The following is an 18369-nucleotide window of genomic DNA, read 5'->3' as shown; positions in this document are numbered from 1 at the left end:
GGATAGTTTTTTGTTTTTTTTTTTTCCTTTGCAGCTCTGATGGGGGAGGTAGGAGGGAGCCCTGGGCCGTTGCAGTAGCAGAATGGTCCCGGGAGGCTGTGGCCAGGGATGTCCCATCCCACCAAAGGGACCTCCAGCCAACACTGGACCCTGTTTGACAGGCAGACAAGAGGCCAGCAGAGGGCAAGGCTGGGAGCTCACTCAAGGGCCGGCTGGTGACTTCGTGGCGAATGCCCGGGGACCGACCCACGCTGTTCAATCCATACCTGCTGTCCCTGGGGGTCCTCAGGTGGCAAAGGGTAGGCTGGCTCCTGACGGGTTGGAGGGGTGAGTAGCATGGGAGGAAGTCAAGATGATCTCAGTCCACATGGGGAATGACAGTGAACAGTCCCAGCATGGCAGGGCCACAGATGCTGGGTTTCGCAGATTAAGACTCAGCTATTACAACCACAGTCCAGAACTGTAGGAACAGAAAATATGTTTCTAAACAAAGTGGGGATTATATACTAATCAGAATTAGAAGTGTGTGGACGGCCTCAGTGACTGTGTAGTTAATGGAAAAGCTTGTGCATATGAAAACAGAGACTATCCAGTCTTACCCAAAGAGGTGAAAAACATTAAAAAATAAATAGAGCACCATAGATGTATAGGGTAACATAACAAATGCTCACCGTTTTGGATAGAACAGTGTAACCTGAAGAAATAAAGGACAAAAAAATAAATAAATTGAATTTAAGACATAAACTTGAAGATTCAAGAAGCTGAACAAATTCAAACAGGAGAAGCTCGAGGAGATCTGCACCAGACTCCTTGAGAAACCACTTAAAACCCAACTTCTTAAACAGGGACTTAATTTTTTCATCTAAAAAAAAATTAACACATCTGTCTCATTAATATGCAAATTTGTTTTCATCTTCAAAATTAAAAAAATATATGTATAGCAAAGAATTGCTTTAAAATAAATTAAATTTTCATTATTTTTAAATTTAACACATGCAGGTGTTTTGCCTGCATGTGTATTGGAGCACTGTGCCAGAAGAGGGGGGCGGCTGTCCTGGAACCGGAGTTATAGACAGTTGTGACAGTGAACACTTACATAAATGCTGAGAGACAAATCTTGGCCATTGCTACAACCCCTCCCCCCCAAGAAATCTCTCAACGACTTATTATCAGGACATGTTTGATTTGCATACTAATTTTTTAAATCTTGGGTCACATAAAAATATCTTATGATGTGCAACAGGCTGGGAATGGAAAAACTTGAAGAAACCCTGGGCTCAGAACAAAACAGAAAAGTCTCACAAACAACTAGATAGGAAATGAAGCATCGTATGTAATAAAAGGAGCCGAGTGCCATGCATGTGGAGTCTTCATTGGAAACCACAAAGGCTGGAATGGGATGTGCATGCTCTTCAAGTGTGAAGGTGACCTGACTCACTCAAGGAAGACCGGGTCTAGAAGATGATGACAGAAAAATAATAGAGAGCGTCCTGAAAAAGAATAGGAACCCAACAGTGGCAAGTATTCTGTAAACACAATCATTCTTAAGTTCTTTAAAATATAAGTTATCAGTCGGAAGCAAGTGTTGTGCAATGAAGACATCTTCCTTACATGTGCTGAACACACGTGGCACTGACAGCATGAAGAGGAGAGGAACCGACGAGGTGGTAAGGCACAGCACTCAAAGTAATGAAATGTCAATTAGAAGTGGGCAAGGTGTTCACGTTACCTTGGTGTTGCTTTGACAGAGAGAGAACTTAAGGTGGCAAAGACTTGTTTGGACCCATGATTTCAGAGAATTTAGCTCATGGTTTCTTGGTCTTGATCCTTTGGGCAGAACATCATGGCAGTGGGAGAATGTGGTGGATGACGGCTCTTCACTCGGGGTGATCACAGAGCACTGAGAAAGGCAGAAAGGGTGCAGAGATAAAACACCCTCAAGGGAAGACCACCTCCCTCCTGCTAGGCCTCTCCTTCTGAAGCTTCCACATTAAAAGAATGCTATGAACCGTTCGGACAGCAAGCTTTTCATATTCAATCTGAACCACTGTTAAAATTCAGAACATACTAAAATGTCGAGAGCAACAACAGAAAGCACTATGCCAAAAACATAGTAAAAACTCAGTAAACAAAACAGAATAATAAAAACATTCCAAATATCCAGATGAAAACAGGAAAGGAAAAAAAAAATGCTGTAATAAAATCAGGAGTTTCAGGGAACACCAGAAAGTAGTAAATGGTTTATCTAAATCTAATCATATAATTAATTGCATTAAATATTAATTATCTACTTAACAGTTCATAGAAATCATCAGCACATTCTTAAATGACTGAATATGCTATATATAAGAAACATCTTTTAAATATAATGATATAAATAGTTTAAAAGCGTCAGATTTAAAAAAAAAAACATACAGTGCAAACATTTACCAACAGAAAGCTGGGGTAACCACATTGATGGCAGAAAAAGCAGACTTCACTATAAGAAAAGTCATGAAGAATATAAAGGAACTTTGTATAGAGAAATTGGATATTTATCAAGTTTATACAACCACACACATAAAGTTGAATAAAGCTGAAAGGAGGAAAGGGGCAGCTACCATCTGGACTTCAGTATGAATCCATGATGGCTAGAATGAACACACAGAAAGCAGAAGTTATGTAAAAACCAAATGGCACACCATCAGACTTTTGACTGACTTCTCTGAGAATCCTCCTCCACACAGCAGGGTGCATACTCCTGTCAAGTCCTTAGGGAGCACTCCCACGGGCTGCCCATTATAAACTCAAATGTAAAACAAACTGAAAACAACGGAGAGAAAATTATCCAAAGTAGTTTTCTTACCATAATGGAATTTAACTTGATAAATCTTCAACCACAAATTACTTAGGTACACTTTTATGTAACCCATGGATGAGAAAGGAGGTCCCAGGGACACTAGACCGTATTTTGACATGAATAAAAAATGAAAATGCATTGTATCATCATTCAGGTGATAAAGGGAGATAAACAAAATGCTCTTATTAGAAAAGAGAAGAAAAGAAAAAACTAAGATAAGTAATCTCTCCCTTAAAAGAACTAAGGAAAAAAAAAAAAAAAGGAAAATAAACCCAAAGTGAACAAAGGAGGAATGAGAAGGAATTGGCAAATTTAAAGCAAAAATAGTAAAGCAAAGCAATGGAATCAAAAGCTGATTCTTTCAAAGGATCAATAAAAGGGAGAAATATCTAGGCAAGTTGACAAAAGAAATTACAAGAAGTGAAAGAGCATGTAACACTACAGTCTCTACAAACATTAAAGGTGTAATAAACATACACAGCTCTATGAATGTAAATTCAATAATTTAAATAAGTGAATCAAATCCTAGAAAGAACAAGCAGCCAAAACTTTCCTGAAAAGAAAAATGAATTGCCTGGATAGTCCTGTGTCTTCTCAGTGGACTTAAGTCAAAAGGTTTACAGAAGGTTCAAATGCCAAGATATTCCAGGTTCAGATGGCCTCCCTGGAGAGCCCTCTACCAAACAGTCATTGAAGTAACTCCAGCTCAGCAAATCTACTTTAAAAATAGAAGGGCAGGAAATCATTCCCAGCTCATTATACAAGCTCATCATTATACTGATGCCCATAGCCAAAGACAGTACTATAAAGTATAGACCCATAGCCTTTATGAACAGAGATAGGGGGAAAAAGCCTCTACAAAATATTAGCAAGTTGAATCCGACAAAGCATAAAAAGAGTTATAGGTAATGGCCATGTGGGTTAAGCCTAAGGGCAGGAGGCTAATCCAGTGCTTGCAGAGCAATGAGTGAAATCTATCACATGAACACACTGGAGAGAAAGCTCACATAACTGACTCAGACAAAGCAACCAACAAAGTTAACTTTATAGCTCTTAATAGTTTATGAATAAAAGACAAGTTTCTTGACTTGATAATAAAAGTTTGAGGCTAGTAGGATAGTTAATGGGAAAGACTCAGTACCCTCCCTTCAAGACTGAGAATGGAGCAAAGCTATCCTCGTTCCTGTTCTGCATCCTAGCATTTGTCCTAGCCATTGCGAGAAGGCAAGTCCCGCAGATTAAAATAAAACTAATATTATGCAAATAGCTTGATGGGCCAGGGAGAAAAATCACAAGAAATCTCCCAGAAGGCTGCTACTTTGCTACTTGAACTACAAAATTGGACTGTCAGTCTGCTAGACAGTTTAGTCGTTCTGATGAAGTTAATTATATCCATACCATAGAAACCAGAGGTTGCATTCCAGTGACACACAGAATCATAGATGGATTTCAACACTGTACTCAAAGACAGTAGCCATTTTGGAAAGAATATGACTCTGCCCTTCTGATATTCAGAAAAGACAGAGGCGGATGCAAAGAATGATGTGGTGGCTTCTAGGGATTGGAAGTATGTTAGACAGTATAAGGAAACATTTTGGAAGTAATGGAATCATTTTATAGCTGACTGTACCTGGACTATGATGTTTTATTAATTTGTTTGTTTATATTTGCCCAACTCCAAACATCAAAAATACCTCAGTTTTCTATCTCTTAATTTTAAAATATTAAGTCTGACAGTGCAGGTTTTCATGGTTCAAAAGGAAATTGTTTCTGATTTCCTTAGGATTGCCTGTTGATTAGAGAGAGCAGTGCTGTTCGATAGAAATGTCTAAGATGATGAAAACATTCCAGTATGCCCAGTCCTTGTGGCCATTGAGCACTTGAACAAAGGAACTGACTATTTGATTTGATCTATCTAAGTTGCCATCAGCCATACCATACATGAATGCTATTGATTGATTGATTGATTGATTGATTGATAGGGTTTCTCTGTGTAGCCTTGTCTGTCCTGGACTTGCTTTGTAGACCAGGCTGGCCTTGAACTCACAGAGATTCGCCTGCCTCTGCCTCCCGAGTGCTGGGATTACAGGTGTGCGCCACTGCATTTGGCCATGAATGCTAGCTTTTCTACTGGACAGCACAAATATAGAAAATGGTATATCATCATGATGCCAGATAACAAAGACATTTTTTTTATTTAGTTGAAATTTTTAAAGACAGGTTTCTACTATAGGTAATCTAGGCTGGCCCTGCACTCATGGTCTTCCTGAGTACACTACCACACCTAGCTTTTAAGTTTATTCTGTGTTCCTGTGGCTCAGAGCCAGGACCTTCCACACATGAAGAAGCAAGTGCCCTACCATTGGGCTACATCCCAGCCTGAAATTCTATTAGCTTTTACCTACCCATTATGAAGTGATAAGAGAGAAAATGAGTTCATTTTTGTTTTTGACATCAGGTTATTTTTTTACAGTTTTAATGCCTATTGGTAAAGGTGTGCAGTCTGGCTTACATGAAACAGTATATACTGGAAACACAGAGAATTGTCTCAGTGTAAACATGCTAGTGGGTGAGGAATCTGTGTGGTAGTGTGGATACAGAACAGACCAAAACTCAGATAATAGTTTAAGTCAGCAAATGTAATGGATTCCCTTGGGAGAACTGTTCAAAGATTCCCAGTGGAGAGTTGAAGCTGACGTGATTGGTAGCATTGCATTTTTCCTCTACATTACTTGTGATAAAATTTAATTCAGAAGTTAGACACAATTAATACTTTATCAACAATGATTCACAATAAGATAGAAAAAACAGTTACAGCAGTGGGCTGTGATAAAAGCTATATTAATATGTTCTCAAAAATCTTACTGTATTTTCACCCCAGTGATTCAATTCACAGCTTGTCTGTTACACATCTGAAAAACCAGTCACTACTACTCTTGTTCTTTGGAGTCGCTTCTTAAGTGAACAAGGCTTGAACACAAGACTAGAGTCTAAAACTTGATATCAGAGACGCCTCCTAAGTGATTGATGGGCAGGTAACATATACAGAGTGGAAACACTAGGCAGAGAGGTGATTCACATCCCAGATGAACACATCTTCATATTACTGAAAACAGCATGCAATGTAAAATTTACAAATTACTTACTTCTTCCATTTTCTAGTTACTCTTCTCAGACCATGGTTAACTGTAACCAAAACCCCAAAAGGGAGACTGAAGATAAATGCTTAACTACCGTTTCCACTGTTGGTAGGTGGTAAAAACATGGCGGCAGGCACAACATTTCATTCTAGGTAATAAGAATAACGACGGAATAGACTTTAGGCATGAGTCACAGGACATATTGAGACACCAGGAAAGTGGCGCATCAAGGGCATCTAAAGCCTCCCGAGATGAACGTGTGTGGATAGTGGCTTGCTCTTTCTGACAAGTGCTGTTGCGGCTAAGAGAAGTCACACGGTCTGGGGAGATGGCTCAGTGGGTAAAACATTTCCTGTGCAAATCTAGGGACTGGGGTTTGGAGTATCAGGATCCGTGTAAATACAGGCAGGTTGGGGTTCGCTTGTTGCTCCAGTGCTTGGAACTCAGGTAGACAAGCCTATCCGAAAGCTCTAGGGTCCATGAGCAACCTTGCCTAGGAGAATAAGCACCTGAGGAAGATTCCTGGAACACGTATCAGGCCTCCACATGTGTACGTGTGCACGTGAACCTGCACACATGTGCACCCACATACACACACTAAAACTTTATATACTCAATTCCAGTCATGCTAAACTCAGCTTTGTGATGGAACTTCCTGGCCAGTATTTTTTTTTTTTACCATACAGTTTTGTATTACTATTGCTTTTTAGTATATCTTTTTAAAATTATTTTTATTAATTACAGTTTATTCACTTTGTGTCCCCCCCTGTACCTCCCTCCCTCCTCCCCTCTCAATCCCACCCTCCCTCTTTCCCACCCGTGATCCTCTCCCAGTCCACTGATAAGGGAGGTCCTCCTCCCCTTCCCTCTGATCCTAGTCTATCAGGTCTCATCAGGATTGGCTGCATTGTCTTCTTCGGTGGCCTGGTAAGGCTGCTCTCCCCTCAGGGGAAGGTGATCAAAGAGCAGCCCAATCAGTTCATGTCAGAGACAGTCCCTGTCCCCATTACTATGGAGGCCACTTGGACACTGAACTGCCATAGGCTACCTCCGTGCAGGGGTTCCAGGCCATCTCCATGAGTTGTCCTTGGTTGGAGTATCAGTTTCAGAAAAGGCCCTTGTGCCCAGACTTTTTGGATCTGTTGTTGTCCTTGTGGCGCTCCTGTCCTCTCCAGGTCTTAATATCTCCCACTTCTTTCATAAGATTCCCTGCACTGTGCCCAAAGTTTGGCTATGAGTCTCAGCATCTGCCTCGATATCCTGCAGGGTAGAGCCTTTTCGTGGCCTTCTCTGGTAGGCTCCTGTCCTGTTCTCTGTTTTCTCCCTCCTCCGATATCTATCCTCTTTGCCTTCTGAATGGGGATTGAGCATCTTAGCCAGAGTCCTCCTTCCTGATTAGCTTCCTTAGGTGTACAGACTTTGGTAGGTTTATCCTATATTATATGTCTAATATCCACTTATGAGTGAGTATATACCCTGTCTTTATACTTAGTTTGGACATGTGTGGTAACGATCTTTTCCCTGTTACCCCGTGCTGTGTGGGAAAGTATTCCATACCTTCTTTTCATGTGTGTTTTCTTTCCATTCCTTACTTAATTGGAAGCACCTTGAGGTCAGAGGTTACTGCTATAGCTGTGGCAGCCTTTGCACCCTTCATATCCCCCCCCCCCAGTTCAACTCTACAGAAGAGGAATGCATCCCACAGAGCAGTAACTCAGCCATGATTAAATAAGCCAGTGATGGAGTCATTCAGTTTCTCTGTCCTTTGACCTTCTAACAAATTCCAGCCTAAAGAGCCCCAGCTCTCAATACTTCTCTGTCTTTAAAGCAGCAGAAACTGATTGGGAAATCCGACTCTTAAAGGCTGCTTTCAGGTAGATTTGCTGCTTGTCACCCTTGGGGGGGATAATTGTCTCTGGAGACTGGGACTGTATGATGACTGTTACTTTTGCTGTAACTTCAAGGTAAACATAGATGTTCCCCGAAGGGAAGCCCACCTGCAAATTCTGCCAACTGGTGTTGAATGGAAATAATTATGAAAGTTTTTCCAATCCAGACAGCCATCTGTTATAAAGTACAGTGAGCCTGCAGAATGGAATCTGGGGGCTTGAGAGATGCCTCAGTTAGTCAAGTGCTTGCTGAGTAGGCATAAGGACCCAAATTGGGATCCTCATGCACCCCCACCAAAAAGCTGGCCATGATGTGCCTGTCACTACAGATGTGCTCCTGGGCCAGTACCCCTAACTGGTCTCCTGAATCAGTAAGCTCAGATTCAGTAAGAGACCTTGCCTCAAAAAATTACGGAGGAGAGACACCAAGGAAGATACGTGATCTAGACCTCTGGCTTTCACAGACATGTGTGCGCACACATACACGAAATAGTAAATAAATCAACAGAATTCCATGGTTAGCCCTACAAATTGCAGGCTTTTAAAAACATGCCTTCACTATTTCTGTAGTTGGGAGGAGTCTCTGAGTTATTCTCAGGTGTGTTTTAGCCCAGTCAGTCACAGATGTAACCCCCACAAGCCCAAATACTACAAACAATTAAACAATTTAAGTTGTCATCGTTTCCATAGTTTTCTTACCATTTCATTTTAAAACTAAGTTGACTTTTTTCCCTAGTCACCAAAATTTTTTTAAAAAGGTACAAGCTCTTAGTATTTTTTTTCTGCTTTATTTTTTTTGGGGTGTGTGTGTGTGTGTGTGTGTGTGTGTGTCTGAGATTGCCTTTGTAACCATCTGTCCATGAGCCTAGAATTCTGTGCCTCAACTTCCCAAGAGTTAGGATTAGTATTGGTGTGCACCCCTTCCCTTGGCCCAGTGTTTTCATCTTTTCCTTTCTTGTCAGAGGAACTAAGAGCAGGAAGGGGGAAAAAATAAAGCTGACATTGTACTATAATTTGTAATCTGCATGTTTAATTTGTATTCTCTTCTGCAAATGACAGCTGGAGAAGCTTTAGAGCCTAGGTAATAGGTATTGACTTTCTTTCAATGCATTTATAGACTAATATTTAATACATTTTATGGAGAACACATGTTCAAGAGACAGGGGGCTTAGCTCTTCACTCTGTCACCTGACCAAGACATTTAGGCTACGGCTTCAGCCCCTGCCAAAAGACAATGTACTCTATAACTTCTGTTGTCTCCGCCCTCCGGATCATCCTTACTCTAGTCTGAGGGACAATCATTTTGGTGAAAAGCCTGCTGGGAATCTGTGAGGAGCTCAGTGACCCCATTTGGTCTTCGTGTGGTGACCTCTCCTATCTAGAGCAATACCAAAGGTGTTTGTTCTTTAAGTATTTAATTGCCCGTCCTCTGTTGCATCTAATCCAACTTTAACTGAAATTGTTTCTTTTCTCATTATAAGAGTGCACTTAACTCAGTAAACCAGGAGCTAAAGAGGTCCTGGAAGTTCTGGAAGTTCTGAAGTTTGGGTTTTTGTTTGTTTGTTTGTTTTTAACTGCTTTTGTTGAATTTTTAATTTGTGCCTTTTTACCCGCTTTTATGCAGCCAGAAAAATCTGATCTATTACTGGTGCCCGGGGTCACTCTTTGGAGGATGCTCTTCTATAATTTTTTTCTCAGTTTGGACTAATATTCCACACTGGGCAATACTCCAAGTGTCAGGCCACCACTATGGCCCAGACTTCTATATGGAGACCAGGCAATTGGTGTTATGTGTGTGTGACATACTCCTGGGAATGTGCCTTCCTCCTTCCCTGTGCTAGAGCCAGCCCAGGACCTCATGCATCCCAGGCAAACACTTTACCACTGAGCTATACCTCAGCTTAAGTTGAATTTCTGAGAGTCCCTAATTTCTTCATGCTGGAAATTCTGGAAACACAGATCAATCTTCTATTCGTTAGTTTCTCTCTTTCCTGGTTAAGCAGTCTGCATCTTGTCTGGTCTCTCAAGATAGGCGAAAGTAAAAGCCACACCCCAACAGTTATTTTCTTTCTTTGGACATATCTTTTACTTGCTGCCAAACAAACCTTGACATTTGACGTCAATACAACCACTCTGTAAAAACCTGCAGTGCCTTTATCGATTAATATAATGTCCTCTACAAGCTTATCCAGTGTGGCTCTCTGTCTCTGTCTCTATCTGTTTCTCTTTGTTTCGTTTCTGCTCTCTGTCTATCTGTCCTTCTGCCTTTCTCCCTCTATCAGTCTCTTCATATGTGTATGTATGTCTATGTCTATGTATGCATTATATACATCTGTGTGTGAATGATTGTTACTCTGTCTTAGCCACAATGGACAGGCAGCCATGTCTCTAAAGCACCACGATCCATCCAACCACATCGTCTCTGTTTATTTTACTCTGCTGCACGGTAAGCTATCCCGATCTTTCCTCTTCTCTCACCTTTCCTTACCACCTGTGCTGCACATCCTAGCTGCCTCCTTCTCCCTGAAGCTCTTGCCAGGTCTCTCCATACTTGTTTGGTGTCTCTTCTCAGATTAGAAGTAATCACCATTCTTCATTCTCTTGGGCTTGTTTCCCTCCCCTTTGACAAAACTGTAAATCTAGGCACCATATAATATATACCTAGTTCATACTGACACTAGCAACAAGCACTGAGTCTTGAGTGTTGCATTGAAAGTACTGGTTGACTTGAACAAGATTATTGTTATAGATTGTTTTTTTTTTTATTTTGGGTTTTTGGTTTTGTTTTTTTTCCTAGCCTATTGGAACAGTCTTGCATAAGGGAGAAAGTGTTAGTATGGAAGACTCCTGGGTGGTAAGGGAAACAGAAGTCCCCAGGAAAGCCACTTTGCATATATCAACATATTTTTGTCTCTAGCCGTTTGCCGGAACTCTTTTCAACAATTTTAAGAGTATAGGCTCATTAGCTGAAAGGCTTCTGAGGGATAAAACCTAACTAAACGCTTTAACAAAGGCTGAGTAGAAGTCGCTGCAACTGTAAGTGACTGCCTTTCCTTACCCAGGTGGACACACTCACCCTGACCTTGTTCCATTCTTTCTGTCTACCCTCCCTTTACTCCTCAGAATGAATGCTTGGCCCCAGGCGGCTTATCCTCTACCTCCCTGCCCTTGGCTCCTGCCTCCTGTCTCCAGATCATCTCTTCCTTCTTTCAGTGTGTATTTAATGCTTAGGCACTTTGGGCTAGACACATTCCAGGAACACACTTTTAACACATCGCCTGCAAAAAAAAAAATCCCTCTCTTGAAGAGCTGGCACGTGCCTTTCTAAAAGAGGTTCTAAAAGAAGTTCCTCTCTCCTTTGACATCATTTCTGTCTCCTCCAACCCCACTTCTTTTCACCTGAGTTCTCCGGGGCTGCCCATCCCCCACCTTTGACAGCTCCCACCCTGTGTTTCTTTGTACTTAGGTGTGAGTACCTTTTCTTCTCCAGTGTATTTTGAAGTTGTGCCATTTGTGGAGAAGAGTACACACGGGTGTGCACACCATGAACTACCTGTGCTATTTTCCACATGTTTAAAGCATCCCATGTAAACATACAGGGTTCCAGCGAGGCACCCAAGCAGATATTTTTAATTGAATCAAGGGTATGCGCTGCTCTCTGTGTTTTCAAATGCAGCAGCTCAAAGACTTTGCCAGACCATTAGTCATCCAAATGTTTATTACAGTTCTACGTGACTGTGTCACTCATGCTGCTACAATTTAATCTTCTGCCAAGGAACCGTTGAAATGCCAGGCGCCACCTCTTTTTCACACCTCATCAACCGAGCAGGTCACCTGTGGGATCCCCTGCATGGTGTCCGTAAATCTTCACTGTCACCAAAGCTGTTTCTAAGGGAACTGAAGGCAGGCAGAGGAGGAGACTGTTCATTACGGCTGGAGCTGACTTTTGACCCTCATGCTCACTGTTGTCTTATACTTGAGGATGTCTTTCTTGCCTGTGTAATTTTTCTTTGTGTGTGTGTGTGTGTGTGTGTGTGTGTGTGTGCAGGAGCGCACATGTGTGCATGCATGTGTGAAAATTGGAAGACAGCCTCAGTTGTCATTCCTCAGGCATGAGGCAATTGATTTTTTTTTCAGACAGTGTTTGTCACTGGTATGGAGTTCACAAAGCAAGCTATGTCAGTGGGTCATTGAGCCCAGAGTTCTGACTGTCCCTGCCTCTCCAGAGGTCGTATTATATAAGACTACACCACCTTGCTCGGCTTGAGAAAAGATGAGTTCTGGGGATTGAACTTGGATCCTTGCACTTGCAAGGCTACCACCCCAAATGAGCTACCACCTCAGCCTCTCTTGCCTGTGCTTCTGAATTGATGCTAATAGATATCTACCATACAGTCATCCTACTAACAGTAGGGCAGCAAGGGATGTTGGTGTTTGCAGTGTTGACTGGCATTTTGAATTCTTCTGCATGGTCATTCAATGAACGTTAGCTATCAGGGGTCAGAGGGCAGCTTTTCAGAATCTAGAACTGGATGGAGCCGTCAGCTACCGACGGGATCTAACCTGGGGCACTAACCATGTTGACCCCATGTGCTAAGTCACCAGCTGGCTTTGGTTTTAATTTAAAATTTGAAGTACCTGTTTTTTAAACGTTTTCTTTTCTGTGGTTATTCTATTATAATGGAGAGAGAGAGAGAGAGAGAGAGAGAGAGAGAGAGAGAGAGAATGTGGGTGTTTGTGTGCGGCTTCCAGTGCAGACTCTGGAGCCAGCTCTCTGGGATTCAGATTCTCCTTGCACTCAGTGGCTGTGAAACCTGGAAGAAGGAAGGTTGAATCCTTTGAAAATGGGAATCTTGATGGGACTTGTCTTTCACTGAAAGGCTTAGCTGCTTCTGTCTCTGAACAGAATAGGCCCATCTCAGGATGGAAACATGAATACTTAGATATTAGAAACTTCATACACCTCTTTGTCATTTTCTATGCTGTTGCTTGCTTGAGCTTCGTTTTTCTTTATTCACTGATTTAACCTGCAATATACATAGAAGTAACCAGAATCTTTAGCCATTAAGGTAGTACATGGATCCGGTACTTCCCTGGAGGGCCTTAAACTGCCAGGGCTAATGGTATTGCCATGGCAGCAGAAAGGCAGGTGACTGCATTGAATCTGTAGTCAGAAAGGGGAAAGGCACACACTGGTGTTCAGCTGGCTGCCCTCCCCTATTCAGTGATCTTTCCTCCTCAGCTGAGTACCTTTGGGAACCTCTCACAGACATACCCCGTCTCCTAGGTGATTCTTAATCCCGTCAAGTTGACAATGAGTACTGACCTTCATGAAAGCACTGGGTGGACTGTGATGGATTTATAATTAAGGATCCAGCTAAACTGAAAGTGCATTGATTAGTTTCGGGGTGCATTGATAGAAGACCCCAGTCCTGAGCCACAGGTTCATTCCATAGTGACAGGCCAGGAGGAGAGAGTTGAGAACGCATTGGGAGGGAAATTCAAGACCAAGCCATTTCTTAAAAAAAGCACTGAAGGTATAATTCGTAGGGTTTTTGTTTTGAAGTGCATGATTCCATGATATTCAAAGCATCACCTAGTTTAGTCATGGCCACTAAGGGATTGTCAGTGACACACAATAGCTAATCTCCATCACATTCCTAGACTGGTGGATGTAGAGTCGATGACAAAGCCAGAGCAGTGTGACAGGGTGTCCACAGCCCATGCTGGGACTTGAGGGACCAGGTCAGTAAAAGAAAAAGTACCATGGCAGCTGAGGAATTGAAAAGAACTAGAAGAAGACTGACACCAAAGAGTTTGGGGTTTTATGTTTGGGGGGGGGGTGTTTGTTTTGTAACACTGGAATCAAACATACCGATCAAGCCGAAAGTGAATACGCAGTCCACATGCTTACTAGGCAACTAAAACTGCAAAAAACTAGAGAAGAGGTGATCTGGCACCTGGGAACCAGGCTAATGTATATTTATAGCTATTGGATGTGTTGACAGGGAGCTTCCCAAGACCAGACTAGGGAATCACTATAGGGAAGGGGTTTATTGGGACTCAGCAGAGGACTGTGGCTGGCTTGGGACAGGGCCTGAGTTTCATGGTGGTGTGTCTTAGATATGGCTGAACCATAGGCATCACATGAGGACAAGGTTCTGGTGAGCCTGGTAATCCTCTGAGGGGGTCCTTCCAACTCAGTAATTTGGAAGAGCTATGCTTCCCATCTTCATCATCGAAGCCCTGAGACAGGAGGATTTCAGGAAGTTCGAGGCCAGCCCAGGCTACAGAGTAAGATTCTGTCTCAAGAAAGGATGGAAGCCAAGTGAATGGGAAGAGCCGTGGTGAGGACTCCCTTGGGTTTACAGTAGCTGGCGTTAGTTGTGCCTTCCCTTTGGGGTTTGGCTGCTGTGTTCCTGAAGCTGTGGTGAGCTTGCGGCACCCACATCATCCGCTGCCCAGCTCTCTCTGGTATCTGGAGTGTGGGGGCACTGGTGGGTGTGTCTATTTGGTTCTGAGGTGAGAGTAAGGGTGCCTGTTGCGTGCCCCCTTTGGGAACATTGGGTGATGCTCTTTGAATACAGTAGAATTCATCCCGTCCTTCATTGTTATTGTTTTGCTCCCGGCTCCATTTTTCTCCCAGCTGTGTGTGACGGCTAGCATTCCTGCCTTCTGTTCTCTGCCAACTTATGCCCTCTTTTCTTCCTGAGGATGTTGTGGTGGCTCATCTGTCAGTACAAAGTACTTCTGCCCTATAGATTCTCGTGTGTGTGTGTGTGTGTGTCTTTGTAGGCTTGCTTATGTTTGTATACAACACATATACACATAGATGTAGGATGTATTCAGCGTAGGCTGATAATGAGTCCGGTACAGCTGGTGCAATGAACAAGACATTTTTTTTGCATAGATATGTGGCTTTTTTTTTTTTTCTTCCCTTCCTGATCTTAGACATACAATTTCTTTTTTAAATTTTTCAAAAAAGGAGACAAAGCAGCGATATAAAGCCACAAATCCTCTGGCTCCTACCAGTTGTGCTATATAAGCTCTGGAGAGCCTGACGCTGAGCCTGACATAGTGACCTCATTCCCGACACTGCCTTTACGGGCAGTGGCAGAGCCGTGATGCTGCCGGGCTGCAAGCCCGATGGGGCAATGAGCCCCGGGCTTGCAAAGACTTGCAAGGCAACTGGAATCTCTGACAAATAGCTCGCTGCAGCTAAACTTTGATCCGGTGTACTGTAGAACTGCCTGTTACACGTAGATGGGAGATTCATCCTCCATGACAGGGAAAACCCCAGCCTTAAAAACAAACTTAAAAAAGAAAAAGAAAGAAAAAATGTACCAAATATTTGATTGAAGGTTTTTTTTTTTTTTTTTTTTTTTTTTTTTGAGTATACAATGGCAGGTAAAATTTAATATGTGTTCTTTCTTGAAGCATTTTGGAGGTATGTGCTCTTTTTACTCTTTTGGTGATTAAAAAAATATATGTGGGGGGGGAGTAATGCATGTGATGGTGCCTGGGACCCCTGGAGGGGAGCATTTGCTCCTTGGCCCCAGCACCCAGGGTCTGTCCTATCCTCGGAGTCTCTGTACTACACAGACAAAGGACCTGACAGACACACACAGGCTGTGGCTTTTCTTGGAGCGATGACTCATTTCAGCTCACAAAGGATTCTGGGCATGGGAGTGAGAAGTCAGGTTGGCTGATTGGTCCCTGTGACTTCCCTTTGCAGAGGAGACTCAGAAGAGGAGTGACTGTGCAGATTCCCGAGACACTGCAGTGGGATGTGGGCTCGGTGCTCGAGGCTGTGATCTGTGGGCTAGCCGGGGGTCAGGATCCAGCCAGCGGCTTCATGCAAATAAGATAAAAAGATGGTAAAGATTACTCCCCCACACCGGTTGTGAGATCCACACTAGCAAAGTACATTCAGAGCCTTTTAAAGGTGCTTTTGTTTTGTCAGCCCTTGTCTCAGCGCCACAAGCCCCGATTTGTCAGAGGAGCTGAGGGTTCCGTAGCCAGTCAATATATATATATACTTTCCAAGGTAAAGTATCAGATTGCTTTTGTAGTCCTCGGGCCTGCAGTAACTTATCAGAAATGTTCACTTAGGATGCTGTTGCGCGAACATTTACTCTCTCTTCTTATTACAGATTCTAGGACGTCCATTTCTGTTACTGGCTCCTTCTTGTGCTTGGATGCATCCCCTTAGCATGCACCAGGCTTTAGCATCAAAGCTACCTGGGGAATGGAGCCAGTCCAGAAAGGGTCAGGTAGGTTTCCCCTGCTTTTATTTCAAAAATTGTTGTATGAGGAAAAAAAAAAAAAGGTACATGTTTAAAAATGTCAATAGCACCCATGACCAGGGCGTGCGGACCTCTGAGGACCGGTCTTGCTGTTAGCGTGCCCCGGGCCTCTGTTCCAGGTGGTCCAGAATCTCCAGTGGAGGCTGTCCATCGCATGCGACCACACCAGCATGAGCCATTGCTGCGTCGGGGCTGAGCCAGCAGCAGCTGTAGATCTGAGGCTAGGAAGTAATTAGAGTGCTTCATTTCCATCTGCATGTCTCACTCACTTTCCAAGAGGAAAAAAAAAAATATTTCTTGGCACTTTTTCTCTTCAGTGAATATACAGTCCATGAAATGGGAAACCCCCCTGCAGCACACTCCTGGGTGAGGGGGTCTGATTTACACACTCAGAGTAAGAGCCTTTCTAAGAATAGCATCAAATTGAGGCTTCTGTGAGCTAACAGAGGATTTTGATTGTGACTGAACTATTTTTTTTCTGTAACATCCATGAGGTTTTCACATAAAACCTCTCTTAAAAAAATGGTAACAAAATGGTAAAAAATATTTCCCCACGTTGCATTCACCAACATGAATATGGCATATCTGAAAACATGATTTTAGCACCTCCCCCAAAGGCAGGGTCAGTACTGTTGTTTAATAATGGTATGTCTCAGAGTATTGGGGCCTTCGAGTCATTTGCATAATTGGAGCATCTTAAAATAATTCCAAATCTACGTTGGCAGGGCCCCTCAGACATGTCTTCTCTCTTTATGGGTGCTGTCATACTCAGAGGTCCCCCTCACGACACAGAACAGAAAAGGCGTTGACCCCCCCTTTTTTATTGCTAAGGATGTTTTTGCGAATAGGACTCTGCAGGCTTATCTTTGAGGGTACCACAGGCAGTTTCAAAGGCTGCTCCGCCAGGCAAAGCACACACCTAATGTGTAATGGCCATGATTGCCACACCCTACCAGGGCTGCTCATCCTTGGAGACCCCATTTAAAACCTCTCTTCCACATAAACTCTCCAAATGGAAAGTATTACAACAGGGAATTCGTCCATTTGTATGATCTTCCCTCTCTGGTTTCCAAAGTACCGGTCTGCATCACACAAGGACACTCTCGGACGACAGCAAATTGTGTGTTGTATCTGCTCATTCCTCACACCTCCTCATCGTCCCCTTTCTCACCCTTCATCCCACGAGACCCCTGTCCAGCTTCCCTTCTATTTTCACATCATATGTACATACATGATTTTATCTGTTTATAAAAATCTAGCCACCACGTATTTGAGAAAATGTGCCGTTTGTCTGAGATTGGTTTAATTGTCCTAACGTAACTGTCTCCAGTGGCATCCATTTTCCCGCAAAGGATGTATCTTTGTTATTTATGGCTATCACCTCCCAGTCCATGTGTGTGTATGTGTGTGTGTGTGTCTGTACATGTGTGCGTGCATGTGCGAGTGTTTTTTATTTCTGTTGCGCTGTTGCTGTACACCTAGCTTAGTTCCATAGCTCAGCTGCTGTGAGTAGTGCTACAGTGTATCGTTTATGTGACAGGACTTGAATCATTTGGATAAATACCTAGGCGTGCTACGTTTGAATCATAGAGTAGTTTTATTTTTAGGGTTTTTTTTTTTTTGAGGAAATTTATTATTTTTTTTAATCTACAGAAGTTGGACTGGTTTACATTCCCACCACTGCTACAGGAGTGAGCGTTGCCTTTTGTCCACATCTTTGCCAGCCTTTTAAAACTTAATGATTGCCATTCTGACCGGAGTGAAATGGAATGTTAATGCAGTTTTAATTTGTATTTCTCTGATGACTGGAAAGACCTGTTTATTGGCTGTTTGAGTTTCCTCGTTTGAGAGCTGTCTGTTTCATCATTCCACTTATTGACCAGTTTGTTTTTGCTTGTTTTGCTTGTTTTTCTTTTTGCTTCAGGTCTTTATGGGTTTGCATATTGAAGATAGACATCCCATGTCACATGTAAAACTAGCACAGATTTTTTTTTCTTTCATTCCTCATGTTGTTTTTCCTTACATTCAAGAGGCCCCATGTGTCAATTGTTGACATTTCCTCAGCAACTGGAACCTATTTAGAGGTTTGGTTTTGTCGTTGTTGATTTTGGTTTTTGTTCGGTTGGTTTTGGTTTTTGTAGACAGGGTTTCTCTATGTAGCCCTGGCTGTCTTGGAATCACTCTGTAGACCAGGC

General features: G+C 42.7%; 1 protein-coding gene across 3 annotated transcripts in view; it reads left to right on the top strand.

Annotated features, from left to right (window-relative positions):
• Positions 1-18369, top strand: part of Stox2 (storkhead box 2) — a 132409-nt gene that overhangs the window by 83259 nt on the left and 30781 nt on the right. For 2 of the 3 annotated variants that reach the window (XM_055593533.1, XM_055593535.1), the window contains exon 1: positions 16031-16141. The exons of the other annotated variant lie outside the window; for it this stretch is intronic. In XM_055593533.1, coding sequence (XP_055449508.1) covers positions 16117-16141 — 25 coding nt within the window. In that variant the 5' untranslated portion in view covers positions 16031-16116. Of the gene's footprint in view, positions 1-16030; positions 16142-18369 lie in introns of those variants that run through there. 3 annotated transcript variants of the gene reach the window in all.

The sequence above is a fragment of the Psammomys obesus genome, unplaced genomic scaffold, assembly GCF_907164565.1.
Source record: "Psammomys obesus unplaced genomic scaffold, mPsaObe1.curated_primary_1811, whole genome shotgun sequence".
Lineage (NCBI taxonomy): Eukaryota > Metazoa > Chordata > Mammalia > Rodentia > Muridae > Psammomys > Psammomys obesus.
This window is presented reverse-complemented; position numbering and strand designations above follow the sequence as displayed.